General features: G+C 43.5%; 1 protein-coding gene across 8 annotated transcripts in view; it reads right to left on the reverse strand.

The window, feature by feature from the left end:
• Positions 1-12341, reverse strand: part of frem1a (Fras1 related extracellular matrix 1a) — a 337163-nt gene that overhangs the window by 158368 nt on the left and 166454 nt on the right. For all 8 annotated transcript variants that reach the window (XM_067983690.1, XM_067983689.1, XM_067983688.1 and 5 more), the window contains exons 16-17: positions 10216-10468; positions 2009-2203 (exon numbers count right to left, since the gene is read on the reverse strand). In XM_067983690.1, coding sequence (XP_067839791.1) covers positions 2009-2203; positions 10216-10468 — 448 coding nt within the window. The remainder of the gene's footprint in view (positions 1-2008; positions 2204-10215; positions 10469-12341) is intronic.

The raw sequence follows: 12341 nt of genomic DNA on the forward strand, positions 1-12341 counted from the left end.
GATAACAGAGAGGGTTGATGAGGGCAATGCGACTGATGTGGTGTATATGGACTTTCAAAAGGCGTTTGATAAAGTGCCACATCATAGGCTTGCCAGCAAAATTGAAGCCCATGGAATAAAAGGGGCAGTGGCAGCAAGAATATGAAATTGGCTAAGTGACAGGAAACAGAGAGTCGTGGTAAGGTCTGGAGGAAGGTGTACAGTGGTGTTCCCCAGGGATCGGTACTAGGACCACTGCTTTTTTTGATATATATTAATGACTCGGACTTGGGTGTTCAAAATTTGCAGATGACACAAAGCTTGAAAATGTAATAACCAGCGAAGAGGATAGTAATGGACTTCAAGAGGACACAAGATGGTGGAATGGGCGGACACATGGCAGATTTAACACAGTGAAGTGCAAAGTGATACATTTTGGCAGGAAGAATGAGGAGAGGCAATATAAACTAAATGGTGTAATTCTAAAGAGGGTGCAGGAACAGAGAGACCTGGGGGTATATGTGCACAAATCTTTAAGGTGGCAGGACAGGTTGAGAAAGCGGTTAAAAAAAGCATATTTTGCTGTTTATTACTTTCTTCCCTATAGATTCCCCTATTCTCCTCCTCGAGCTCTTTTCCTCTGGGTTTCTTCCTAAGTGCTCTTCCTCCTTTGGCCACTTTGTGGATCCCACTTGTTGATCCTGGGATTTATAAATAGAGACAAAAGCAAGGATGTTATGTTGAACCTTTATAAAACAACGGTTCGGCCATAGCTGAAGTATTATGTCCAATTTTGGGCACCGCACTTTAGGAAGGACCTGAATGCCTTAGAGAGGGTGGAGAAAGGATTTACTGGAACGGTTCCAGGGATGAGGGACTTCAGATATGTGGATAGATTGGAGAAACTAGGATTGTTCTCTTTAGAGCAGAGAATATTCAGAGGAGATTTGATAGAAGTGTTCAAAATCATGAAGGATTAGATAAAGTAAATAAAGAGAAACTGTTCCCATTGGCGGAAGGATCGAGAACCAGAGGACACAGATTTAAGATGATTGGCAAAAGAACCAAAGGTGAGAAACTTTTTTACACAGCGAGTAGTTATGATCTGGAATGCGCTGCCTGAAAGGGTGGTGGAAGCAGATTCAATCACGGCTTCCAAGAAGGAATTGGATAAACACTTGAAGGGAAAAAAATTGCAGGGCTATGGGGAAAGAGAGGGGGAATGTGACTTACTGGATTGCTCTTACAATGAGCTGGCACAGGCTCGAAGGGCCGAACGGCCTCCTTTATTGCTGTAAACTTTCTATGATTCTATGATTCCAGCAGCAAGGTACTTGCTTATCAAATAAAAACAATGGCCCAGAATTTGCTGAAGTTAGATCTTTGTCCTCAGCCTTCGGCTTGAAAATTTTTGGCGCCGTAAATTGCTGGAAGTGTGAGCTGATGACGGGGCATCCAGGACCTTAGCGAACGATGGGACCAACAGATTACCTTTGACCTTCAGGATTGTGTTACCTCCAGTGGTGCGAGCTGCGAGCACTCATTGATCAAAACAAACAATGCAAATGACAGCAACTGTATAGGTCACACTCCCCAGGCCCCTACAATATAATCAGACTTTTCCAGTACTCTGCACATTATTGCTGCATTCTCCCATTATATTTTTGCTCTTTCCTCTGTATTTTCCTCTATGATAAAAGCAAAGGGTCGATGTCCACCCACTCTGCCACAACCAGTAACATGTCCTCAGTACGCTTCTTCTCATTGTCCTCCTCGTGCAGCCCTGATAACCTTATGCCCTCCAGTTTTGTCTCAGTCCTAAAGGATTGTTCTGCATAATAATTCCCAAAAGAAAGTAATTGAGTCAAATATTCACCTTCCTCACATCCCTATTCAATCCTGGCTTACTGTCCGCATACCCTTTGTCATATCTCGTACCGCAACAGCAATGGATCCAACGAGTCTGCAGTACATTTATTCACATTAACAGAAGTCAACATAAAAGAGGCAATTTTTGTTGTTTTCTTACCAATGATAATTCTCGGTGGCTGGTTGTTGATGGGCATTACAGTAATGTTGAGGTCATATACAGGCAGAGAGTCGTGCATCGGTAAGGGAGGGAGAAGCGGTTCCTCGTAGCAGCAACCTCCCGCCGTACCGCCATCCCAATCCGAGATAACAAAAGTAATGGTGTCAAAACAGGGTACTAAACCCACCTCACCACCTGAGACAAGGGAGAATTAAAACAGCAAGAATCATTATTCAAAGGAAATAAGTCCACCAGCATTTTACTTTTAGACCTTAGTCTTAAAATGACAGCAGCAGCTCAAATCACAAGCCGACCTTGAACTAGTAGCATTCAGCGTGAGCATTCTTTTCTCCTCTCACCCTCTCCTGAAGGTGGTTCACTCCTGCTGGGGTGCAGTTCCATGGAAATCGGTGCTTCCCGATATTACAGGTGGCATCAGCAGCCTATTTCACCATGGAGGCCTCACCTAATCCGATTCTTACCCAACATTTTCAGCGATCAACAGCTGAAAGCCTGGCTGATTTTTCCAACAAGAATCAAGGGGTGCTGAGTCCACTTGTAGTGCTCCTACTGTCTCCCTGGCGGAGATTAGTTAACCCAGCACAAAAACAAAATTAAACCTGGGACCTTCTGGTCAAATTTTACTTTGCTTTTTCATTCGTTCGTCATTACTTTGCTTTATTCTTGAGTCAAAGATGGGCACTTTACTACAACATGATTTGGATATTGTTGAAAAAAAAAGTACGGATCTAATAAGTACAGAACAAACAGATCAATTAAGTTTCTCTTCTATTTTTCCACACATTTTGAGCCTCAACAAGTGGGATCCACAAAGTGGCCAAAGGAGGAAGAGCACTTAGGAAGAAACCCAGAGGAAAAGAGCTCGAGGAGGAGAATAGGGGAATCTATAGGGAAGAAAGTAATAAACAGCAAACGAGAAAAAAACCTTATAGCAGAAAAAGGGACATGAACAAGCCCACAGCCTTTCACCATCAAAAAATGCAGCTCCAATTACCCACCGGGAGTGGACCTAGAGGAGCACCGGAGATGGCAGAGGGACTCAAATAAAGGTCAAGGCTCGAAGGCCGACACTCACTGGGAGTGGTAGAGGCGATGTACCTTGCAGAGACAGTCGGTAGGAATCGAAAGAAAAAAAACAAGCAGTCACGTCACAGGACAGCAGGTAGGTGATTGGCCAGTAAGTGTTACAGCTTCTTTTTTCCCCTCCGAGTTAGAGAATTGGGTAAAATTAAATTAAAAGCTGGGGGCGTAAAATTGGTGTTCATTTATTAAATTTAATGACTTAAATTAGCTTATTAACTAGACTAATAAAACTATAAATAAACAGGGGAAGGAGCTGATTGGCTGCTGGCTAGGAGCGTTTCTTTTTCTGGTGAGTATTTTTTTAAGGCTTAATTTATTTTTGTTAAGTTTAGTAAACAATCTAACAACTTGAGGCATGGCAGGGCAGCTCACACCCATCGAATGCATGGCCTGTGCCATGTGGGAACTCCAGGATACTTCCCGAGACCTGGACAACCACAGGTGCAGGAAGTGTCGTCAGCTGGAGGAGCTCGAGCTCTGGATTTCGGAGCTTGAGCATCAGCTGGCATCACTGCAGTGCATCCACATTTCAGGAGGTGGTCACCCCACAGCTTAAGAGAGTGCAGGCAGAGAGGGATTGGGTGACCGCCAGACAGACAAGGAGGACCAGGCAGGTAGTGCAGGAATCCCAAGTGCATCTCACTTTCTAACCAGTATTCAGTTCTAAATACTGGTGAGTGAGAGGGTTCCTCCACAGCATCATGGCTGGCTCAGCTGTACGAGGGGAAGACAGGGGTCAGGAGAGCAATAGTGATGGGGGATTCTATAGTTAGGGGAACAGACAGGCGTTTCTGCGGCCGCAGATGTGATTCCATGATGGTATGTTGCCTCCCTGGTGCCAGGATCAAGGATGTCACTGACCGGCTGCAGGACATTCTGGGGTGGGGGGGGCGGGGGGGGAGGGTGAACAGCCAGAGGTTGTGGTCCATATCGGTACCAACATACGTTGAAAGAGGAATGAGGTGCTGCAGGAAGATTTTAAGGAGTTAGGAAAGAGATTAAGAAGCAGGACCTCAAAGGTAGTAATCTTCAGATTACTCCCAGTGCCACACGTCAGTGAGTATAGAAATAGGAGGATAGAGCAGATGAATGTGTGGCTGGAGCGATGGTGCAGGAGGGAGGGATTTAGATTCCTGGGGCATTGGGACCAGTTCTGGGGGAGGTGGGACCTGTACAGGCTGGACGGGTTGCACCTCAAAAGAGCTGGAACCAATGCCCTTGCAGGGAGGTTCACTAGTACTGTGGGAGGGGGTTTAAACTAATGTGGAAGGGGGATGGGCACCAGGATGTAGCATTGGAAAGGGGAAACAAGGAGCACAAAGAATCAGGGAGAAAGATAGCACTAGAGCAAGTATTAGTATTAGGTGGAATCAGACTAAGAGAGAGTACAAGAAAGTCTAAGATGGGTTTACAGTGCATGTGTGTAAACACACGAAGCGTAGTAAACAAGGTTGGTGAGCTGCAGGTGCAAATAGCCACATGGGAATATGATGTTGTACCGATAACGGAGACCTGGCTCAAAAAAAGGCAGGATTGGGTACTAAATATTCCTGGATACAAGGTGTTCAGGAAAGATAGGGAAGGCAATATTGTAGTACTGGAGAGAGAGAGAATGTCCTGGAGAGGTCAAGGACAGAATCTATTTGGTTAGTGTTAAGAAATAAAAGAGGTGCAATTACACTACTGGGTGTATTCTATAGGTCACCAACTAGTGGGAAGGAGATAGAGGAGCAAATTTGCAGGGAAATTACAGAGAGGTGCAAAAGCTATAGATTAATGATAACTGGGGACTTCAATTATCCTAATATAGACTGGGATTACAATAATAATATTAGGGGCAAAGAGGGGGTGGAAGTTTTGAAATGTGTTCAGGATAACTTTCTTGACCAGTACGTTTCCAGCCCAACAAACAAAGAGGCATTACTTCTAGGGCATGAACCAGGCCAAGTGCAGCAAGTGTCAGTGGGGAAACATTTAGGGAGCAGCGATCATAGTATCATAAGGTTTAGAATAGCTATGGAAAAGGACACGGACCACTCTAAAGTAAAAATACTCAACAGGAGGAGGGCCAATTTCAGTGGGTTGAGAACAGATCTGGATCGGGTAAATTGAAATCAAAGATTGGCAGGGAAAACTGTAATTGAACAGTCGGCGACCTTTAAAGAGGAGATGGTTTAGGTACAGTCTAGGCACATTCTCACAAGGCAGGGCAACTAAAGCCAGAGCTCCCTGGATGACAAAAGAGACTCACTAGAATAAGATTAAATGGAAAAAAGGGGCATATGACAGGTGTCAGGTTGATAACACAAGTGAGAACCAGGCAGAATATAGAAATTTCGGAGGGGAAGTGGAAAAGGAAATAAGAGGGGCAAAGAGTATGAGAACAGACTGGCAGCCAATATAAAAGGGAATTCAAAAGTCTTATACAGGCATGTAAACAGTAAAAGGGTAGTAAGAGAAGGGGTGGGGCCGATTAGGGACCACAAAGGAGATCTACTCATGGAGGCAGAGGGGATGGCTGAGGTACTAAATGAGAACTTTGCATCTGATTTTTCCAAGGGAGAAGATGCTGCCATTAAAGGAAGATGTAGTTGAGATACTGGACGGACTAAAAATTGATGAAGCAGAGGTACTAGAAAGGCTGTACTTAAAGTAGATTTTAAATCACCCGGTCTGGATGGGATGCATCCTAGGTTGCTGAGAGGAACCTAGGTAAGAGTGGAAATTGCAGAGGTACTGGCCATAATCTTCCAAACATCCGTAGATACAGGGATGGTACCAGAGGACTGAAGAATTGCAAATTTTACACCCTTGTTCAAAATTTTACACCCTTGTTCAAAATCTACTCTGTCTAAACCCTTTATGATTTTGAGTACCTCTATCAAAACTCCTCACAACCGTCTCTGTTCCAAGAAGAACAACCCCAGCTTCTCCAGTCTATCCACGTAACTAAAGTCCTTCATCCCTGGAATCATCCTAGTAAATCTTTTCTGGACCCTCTGGACCAAATTTTACACCCTTGTTCACCTGAGCAAGGAGGAAGCCTCCGAAAGCTTGTGAATTTCAAATAAAATTGTTGAACTATAACTTGATGTTGTAAAATTGTTTACAATTGTCAACCCCAGTCCATCACCGGCATCTCCACACCTTGTTCAAAATAGGCTGTAAGGATAAACCCAGCAACTACAGACCAGTCAGTTTAACCTCAGTGGTGGGGAAACTTTAGAAACGATTATCCGGGACAGAATTAACAGTCATTTGGACAAGTGTGGATTGATTAGAGAAGCCAGCACGGATTTGTTAAAGGCAAATTGTGTTTAACTAACCTGATAGAGTTTTTTGATGAGGTAACAGAGAGGATAGATGAGAGCAATGCAGTTGATGTGCATAGGGACTTTCAAAAGGTGTTTAATAAAGTGCCGCATGGTAGGCTTTTCATCAAGATTGCAGCCCATGGAATAAAGAGAGCAGTAGCAACATGGATAATTGACAGGAAAGAGAGCAGTGGTGAACGGTTGTTTTTCAGACTTGAAGGAGATGTCCAATTGTGTTCCCCAGGGGTTGGTACTGGGACCACTGCTTTTCTTGATATATATTAATGACTTGGACTTGGGTGTACAGGGCACAACTTTAAAATTTGCAGATGACACAAAACTTGGAAGGGTAGTAAACAGTGAGGAGGATAGTGATAGACTTCAAGAGAATATAGACAGGCTGGTGGCATGGGCGGACACGTGGCAGATGAAATTTAACGCAGAAAAATGCAAAGTGATACATTTCGGTAGGAAGAATGAGGAGAGGCAATATAAACTAGAGGGCACAATTCTAAAAGGAGTAAAGGAACAGAGAGATCTGGGGGTATACTTACACAAAAGGTGGCAGGGCAGGTTGAGAAAGCGGTTAAAAAAGCAAATGGGATCCTGGGCTTTATAAATAGAGGCATAGAGTGCAAAAGTATGGAAGTCACGATGAACCTTTATAAAACACTAGTTCGGCCACAACTGGAGTATTGTGTCCAGTTCTGGGCACCGCACTTCGGGAAAGACGTGAAGAGCTTAGAGAGGGTCCAGAAAAGATTTACTAGAATGATTCCAGGGATGAAGGACTTTAGTTACGTGGATAGACTGGAGAAGCTGGGGTTGTTCTCCTTGGAACAGAGACGGTTGTGAGGAGTTTTGATAGAGGTATTCAAAATCATAAAGGGTTTAGACAGAGTAGATAGAGAGAAACTGTTCCCATTGGTGGAAGGGTCAAGGACCAGGGGACATAGATTTATGGTGATTGGCAAAAGAAGCAAAAGGCGACATGAGGAAAAACTTTTTTACACAGCGAGTGGTTAGGATCTGGAATGCACTGCCTGAGGGAGTGGTGGAGGCAGATTCAATCATGGCCTTCAAAAGGGAACTGGATAAGCACATGAAAGGAAAAAAAAATGCAGGGCTACGCGGGGGAAAGGGTGGGGTGGTGGGACTAGCTGGATTGCTCTTGCATAGGGCCAGCGTGGACTCGATGAGAAGGAAGGCCTCCTTCCTTGCTGTAACCTTTCTATGATTCTATCATTCTATGTGATGTGTCATATCAAGTCATGACTTCCCTAAAGGGTCCCTTTACTTGTCAGTAATGTGCAGCTTCTTACAGACACCTTGAGACCTAGACTAGAGTCAAGTAATTCCTGCTCCTAAACTGCTGCAGCTGGATTTGCAAATACAGACTGTAAGAGTCAAATATCCCATTTCTTACTGTATGGAACTGCTCCAACAGAAGGGGATGTTTGATGGTGATACTCTGGAAACTGTCCTGTTTACATTGTGGGCTGATTCCACTTACTAATAGCACAACAACAACTGTGCATGGCTGTTTGAAAATTAAATTGTTTTCTGGCGATGAACCCGCCAGCAATCCAAAAAATTATACACTGCCGGCCCAGGAAAGTGGGCAGAGCGATTGAAAAGAGACGGGCAGAAAAAGTGTCAGGTGCCGGCCATTTACATTTCGGAACATTAGAAACAGGAGTAAGTCATCCAGCCCTTTGAGGCATTCAGTTAGATCATGGCTGATCTGCACCTCAACCCCATCTTCCCACCTTTGATCCATGTCCCTTGATACTCTTATCAAACAAAAATCTATCCATCTCAGTCTTGAAAGCTCAAATTGTCCTAGCATCTACAGCCTTTTGGGGGGGGGGGGGGGAAAGAGATTCCAGATTTCTACTACCCTTTGTGTGAAAAAGTGCTTCTTGATTTTGCTCAAGATTGGTCTACTTCTCATTTTAAGAAATATGCCCCCTTGTTCTTCATTCCACCACCAGAGGAAATAGTTTCTCCATATCGACCCGATCAAATCCTTTTAACACCTCGATCAGTTCACCCCACAATCTCCCATACTCAAAGGAATACAAGCCAAGTTTATGCAACCTGTCCTCATTATTTAACCCTCTAAACGCTGCTGATGGCATACAACAACTTGCTTTCATTTAGCGCCTTTCACTTGGTAAAACATCCCAAGGTGCTTCACAGGAGCACTATCAGACAAGATTTGACACCGAGCCACATAAGGAGGTATTAGGACAGGTGACCAAAACCTTGGTCAAAAAGGTAGATTTTAAGGAGCGTCTTAAAGGAGGAGAGAGAGGTAGAGAGGCTGAGAGGTTTAGGGGGGGAATTCCAGAGCTTAGGGCCTAGGCAGCTGAAGGCATGGCCGCCAATGGTGTAGCGATTAAAATTGGGGGTGTGCAAGAGGCCAGATTTGGAAGAACGCAGAGATCTTGGAGGTTTGTCGAGCTGGAGGAGGTTACAGAAATAAGGAGGTGCGAGGCCATGGAGGGATTTGAAAACAAGTATGAAAATTTTAAAATCAAGGCATTGTCAAACCAGGAGCCAATGTAGGTCAGCGAGCATAGGGATGATGGGTGTAGGGGACTTGGTGCGAGTTAGGATAGAGTTTTGGATGAGCTCAAGTTTATGGAGGATGGGAGATGGGAGGGGTGGAGACAGGTGATGTTATGGAGTTGGAAGTAGGCGGTCTTGGTGATGAAGCGGATATGTGGTCGGAAGCTCATCTCAGGGTCAAATAGGACGCCAAGGTTGTGAACAGTCTTCTTCAGCCTCAGACAGTGGCCAGGGAGACTGATGGAGTCGGTGGCTAGGGAACAGAGTTTGTGGCGGGGTCCAAAGACAATGGCTTTGGTCTTCCCAATATTTGCTATCTATTCTGCTACCTGTCCCGACTCCATATGCTCTGCCAAGGGCAATTAGGGATGGGCAATAAATACTGGCCTCGCCAGCGACGCCCACATCCCATGAACGAATAAAAAAAAACCTTAGTCATCAGTCTACTATGTACGACCCTATCAAAGGCCTTTTGAAAATCAAAATATATTACATCTTCATCAAGATACCCTTGTCTACTCTTTGTTATTTCTTCAAAGAATTCAATAAGGTTGGTCAAGCATGACTTTCCTTTTTGAAATTCATGCTGACTAATCTTTATTATATTTTCAGTTTCAAGATGTCTTTCTATTACATCTTTGAATAAGGATTCCATTATCTTTTCTCCATCGATGTTAAGCCAACTGGTCTACAATTCCCTGGACTTGTTCTTCACCCTTTTTAAATATAGGAATAACATTAGCTGTCTGCCAGTCCTCTGGCACTACTCCCTTTCCTAATGAAATTTTACATATATGTAGTAGTGTCTCTGCTATTTCTTCCCTGTGTTTCTTTTTTATTCTTTCTTGAATTTTTATAGCGCTTTTCACAACCTCAGGACATCCCAAAGCACTTAACAGCCAATTAATTACTTTTGAAGTGTAGTCACCATTGTAATGTAGGATACACGACATCCAATTTGAAAACTGCAAGGTCCCAAAAACAGCAATGAGAAAATGACCTGTTAATCTGTTTTAGTGATGTTGGTTAAGGGATAAATATTGGCCAGGACACTGGGGAGAACTCCCCTGCTCTTCAAAATAGTTCCATGGGATCTTTTACATCCACCAAGGAAGGCAGGCGGGGTCTCAGTTTAACATCTCATCTGAAAGACTTTAAACCTGTGTTGCAGAGTGTGAAGACTGCACCAGCATTAAGTAAGGAGCAGCTGCTTACCAGTGTGTGTGTAAGTCACCATTCCAGCAATAACATCCGCCTGAGAGAAGCGGTCGACAATCTGGCTGTGTTTCTGTACCACTCCATGGAATGGTTGCCGCGCAATCATGAACAACAGCGTCTCATCATCGCTATCCATGTCAGTAGCATAGAGATTTTCTGCTGTAATGATGACTTTTTCCCCTTCAAGGCAATATAACATGGGGTTCAGACCAGGCTTCATCGCTGGAGGCTCATCATTCACTGGCAATACCTAGAGTGAAAATACAGAACACTGAAAAGACTTGTGCTGCAACAGAAACATCTGACTACCAGTCTCTTGTCTGTAACCTTTGAAACGAGGTTAAAGTTCACAGGGAACTAATGTTTCCCATATTCCTGACAAGATGTCAGGAAGAAGTCTATCACCAATTATCAAATGTTATTCCAGCTAACAAATTGATCAGTGTGCTGTGTTAAACATATTGGGGCAGATCTTGACTTTGTGCGATAATGTAAAATGGGTGATAGCAAGTCAGCAGCCTGTTTTACATCTCTCCCGATTTTTATTTCCATTGACTTCAAAAAAATAAATTCAATTGTTTTACATTATCGCACAAAGTCACAATCTACTCCACTGAGCCCTCTTTAAAAAAAAATCTAGTGTGATTAATAATCATTTTCAACATTAAATTGAATGACGATGGCACTTCTAGCACAATGAAGCCACCATTTACCTCAATTATACTGGGAGAAACAGCTTCCGACAAGATAATTAAAAGGAAAGGATACTCTGGGGAATAGTACTTTTAAATTACTTTGATGTAACAATGGGAAAAAATTGTTTGGAATATTTCCTGTCTGAGAAAAATATGTACCCTGTTTTATCTGTGTAAACCATGGAGGCCCCTCATGTACTCATAGAATCAAAGAATGGTTACAGTACAGAAGGAGGCCATTCGGCCCATTGAGTCTGTGACGGCTCTTTGTGAGAGCAATCCAGTTAGTCCCATTCCCCTGCTCTTTCCCCGTAGCCCTGAAAATTTTTTCCCTTCAAATATTTATCCAATTCCTTTTTGAAAGCCACGACTGGATCTGCTTCCACCACCTTTTCAGGCAGTGCATTCCAGAAAAGATTTTCCTCATGTAGCCTTTGGTTCTTTGGCCAATCATCTTAAATCTGTGTTCTCTGGTTCTCGACCCTTCCACCAATGGGAACAGTTTCTCCTTATTTACTTTATCTAAATCCTTCATGATTTTAAACACTTCTATCAAATCTCCTCTTAACCTTCTCTGCTCTAAGGAGAACAATCCCAGCTTCTCCAGTCTATCCACATAACTGAAGTTCCTCATCCCTGAAACCATTTTAGTAAATCTTTTCTGCACCCTCTCTAAGGCCTTCACATCCTTCCTAAAGTGCGGTGCCCAGAATTGGACACAGTTGTGGCCGAACCGGTGTTTTATAAAGGTTCAATATAACTTCCTTGCTTTTGTACTCTATGCCTCTATTTATAAAGCCCAGGATCCTGTGTGCTTTTTTTTAACTGCTTTCTCAACCTGTCCTGCCACCTTCAGAGATTTGTGCACATATACCCCCAGATCTCTCTGTTTCTGCACCCTCTTTAGAATTGTACTATTTAGTTTATATTGCCTCTCCTCGTTCTTTCTGCTAAAAGGTATCACTTCACACTTCTGTTTTAAATTTCATTTGCCATGTGTCTGCCCATTCCACCAGCCTGTCTATATCCTCTTGAAGTCTATCACTATCTTCCTCACTGTTCACTACACATTCAAGCTTCGCGCCATCTGCAAATTTTGAAATTGTGCCCTGTACACCCAAGTCCAAGTCACTAACATGATCAAAAAAAGCAGTGGTCCAAGTACCGACCCCGGGGAACACCACTGTACACCTCCCTCCAGACAAAAAACAACCGTTCACCACTGCTCTCTGTTCCCTGTCACTTAGCCAATTTAGTTCCCATGCTGCCACTACCTCTTTTATTCCATGGGCTTCAATTTTGCTGACAAGCCGATTATGTAGCACTTTATCAAACACCTTCTGAAAGTCCAGATACACAACATCAACCGCATTGCCCTCATCAACCCTCTCTGTTACCTCATCAAAAGACTCAATCAAGTTAGTTAAA

The sequence above is a fragment of the Heptranchias perlo genome, chromosome 4 (genome assembly GCF_035084215.1).
Source record: "Heptranchias perlo isolate sHepPer1 chromosome 4, sHepPer1.hap1, whole genome shotgun sequence".
NCBI classification, from domain to species: domain Eukaryota; kingdom Metazoa; phylum Chordata; class Chondrichthyes; order Hexanchiformes; family Hexanchidae; genus Heptranchias; species Heptranchias perlo.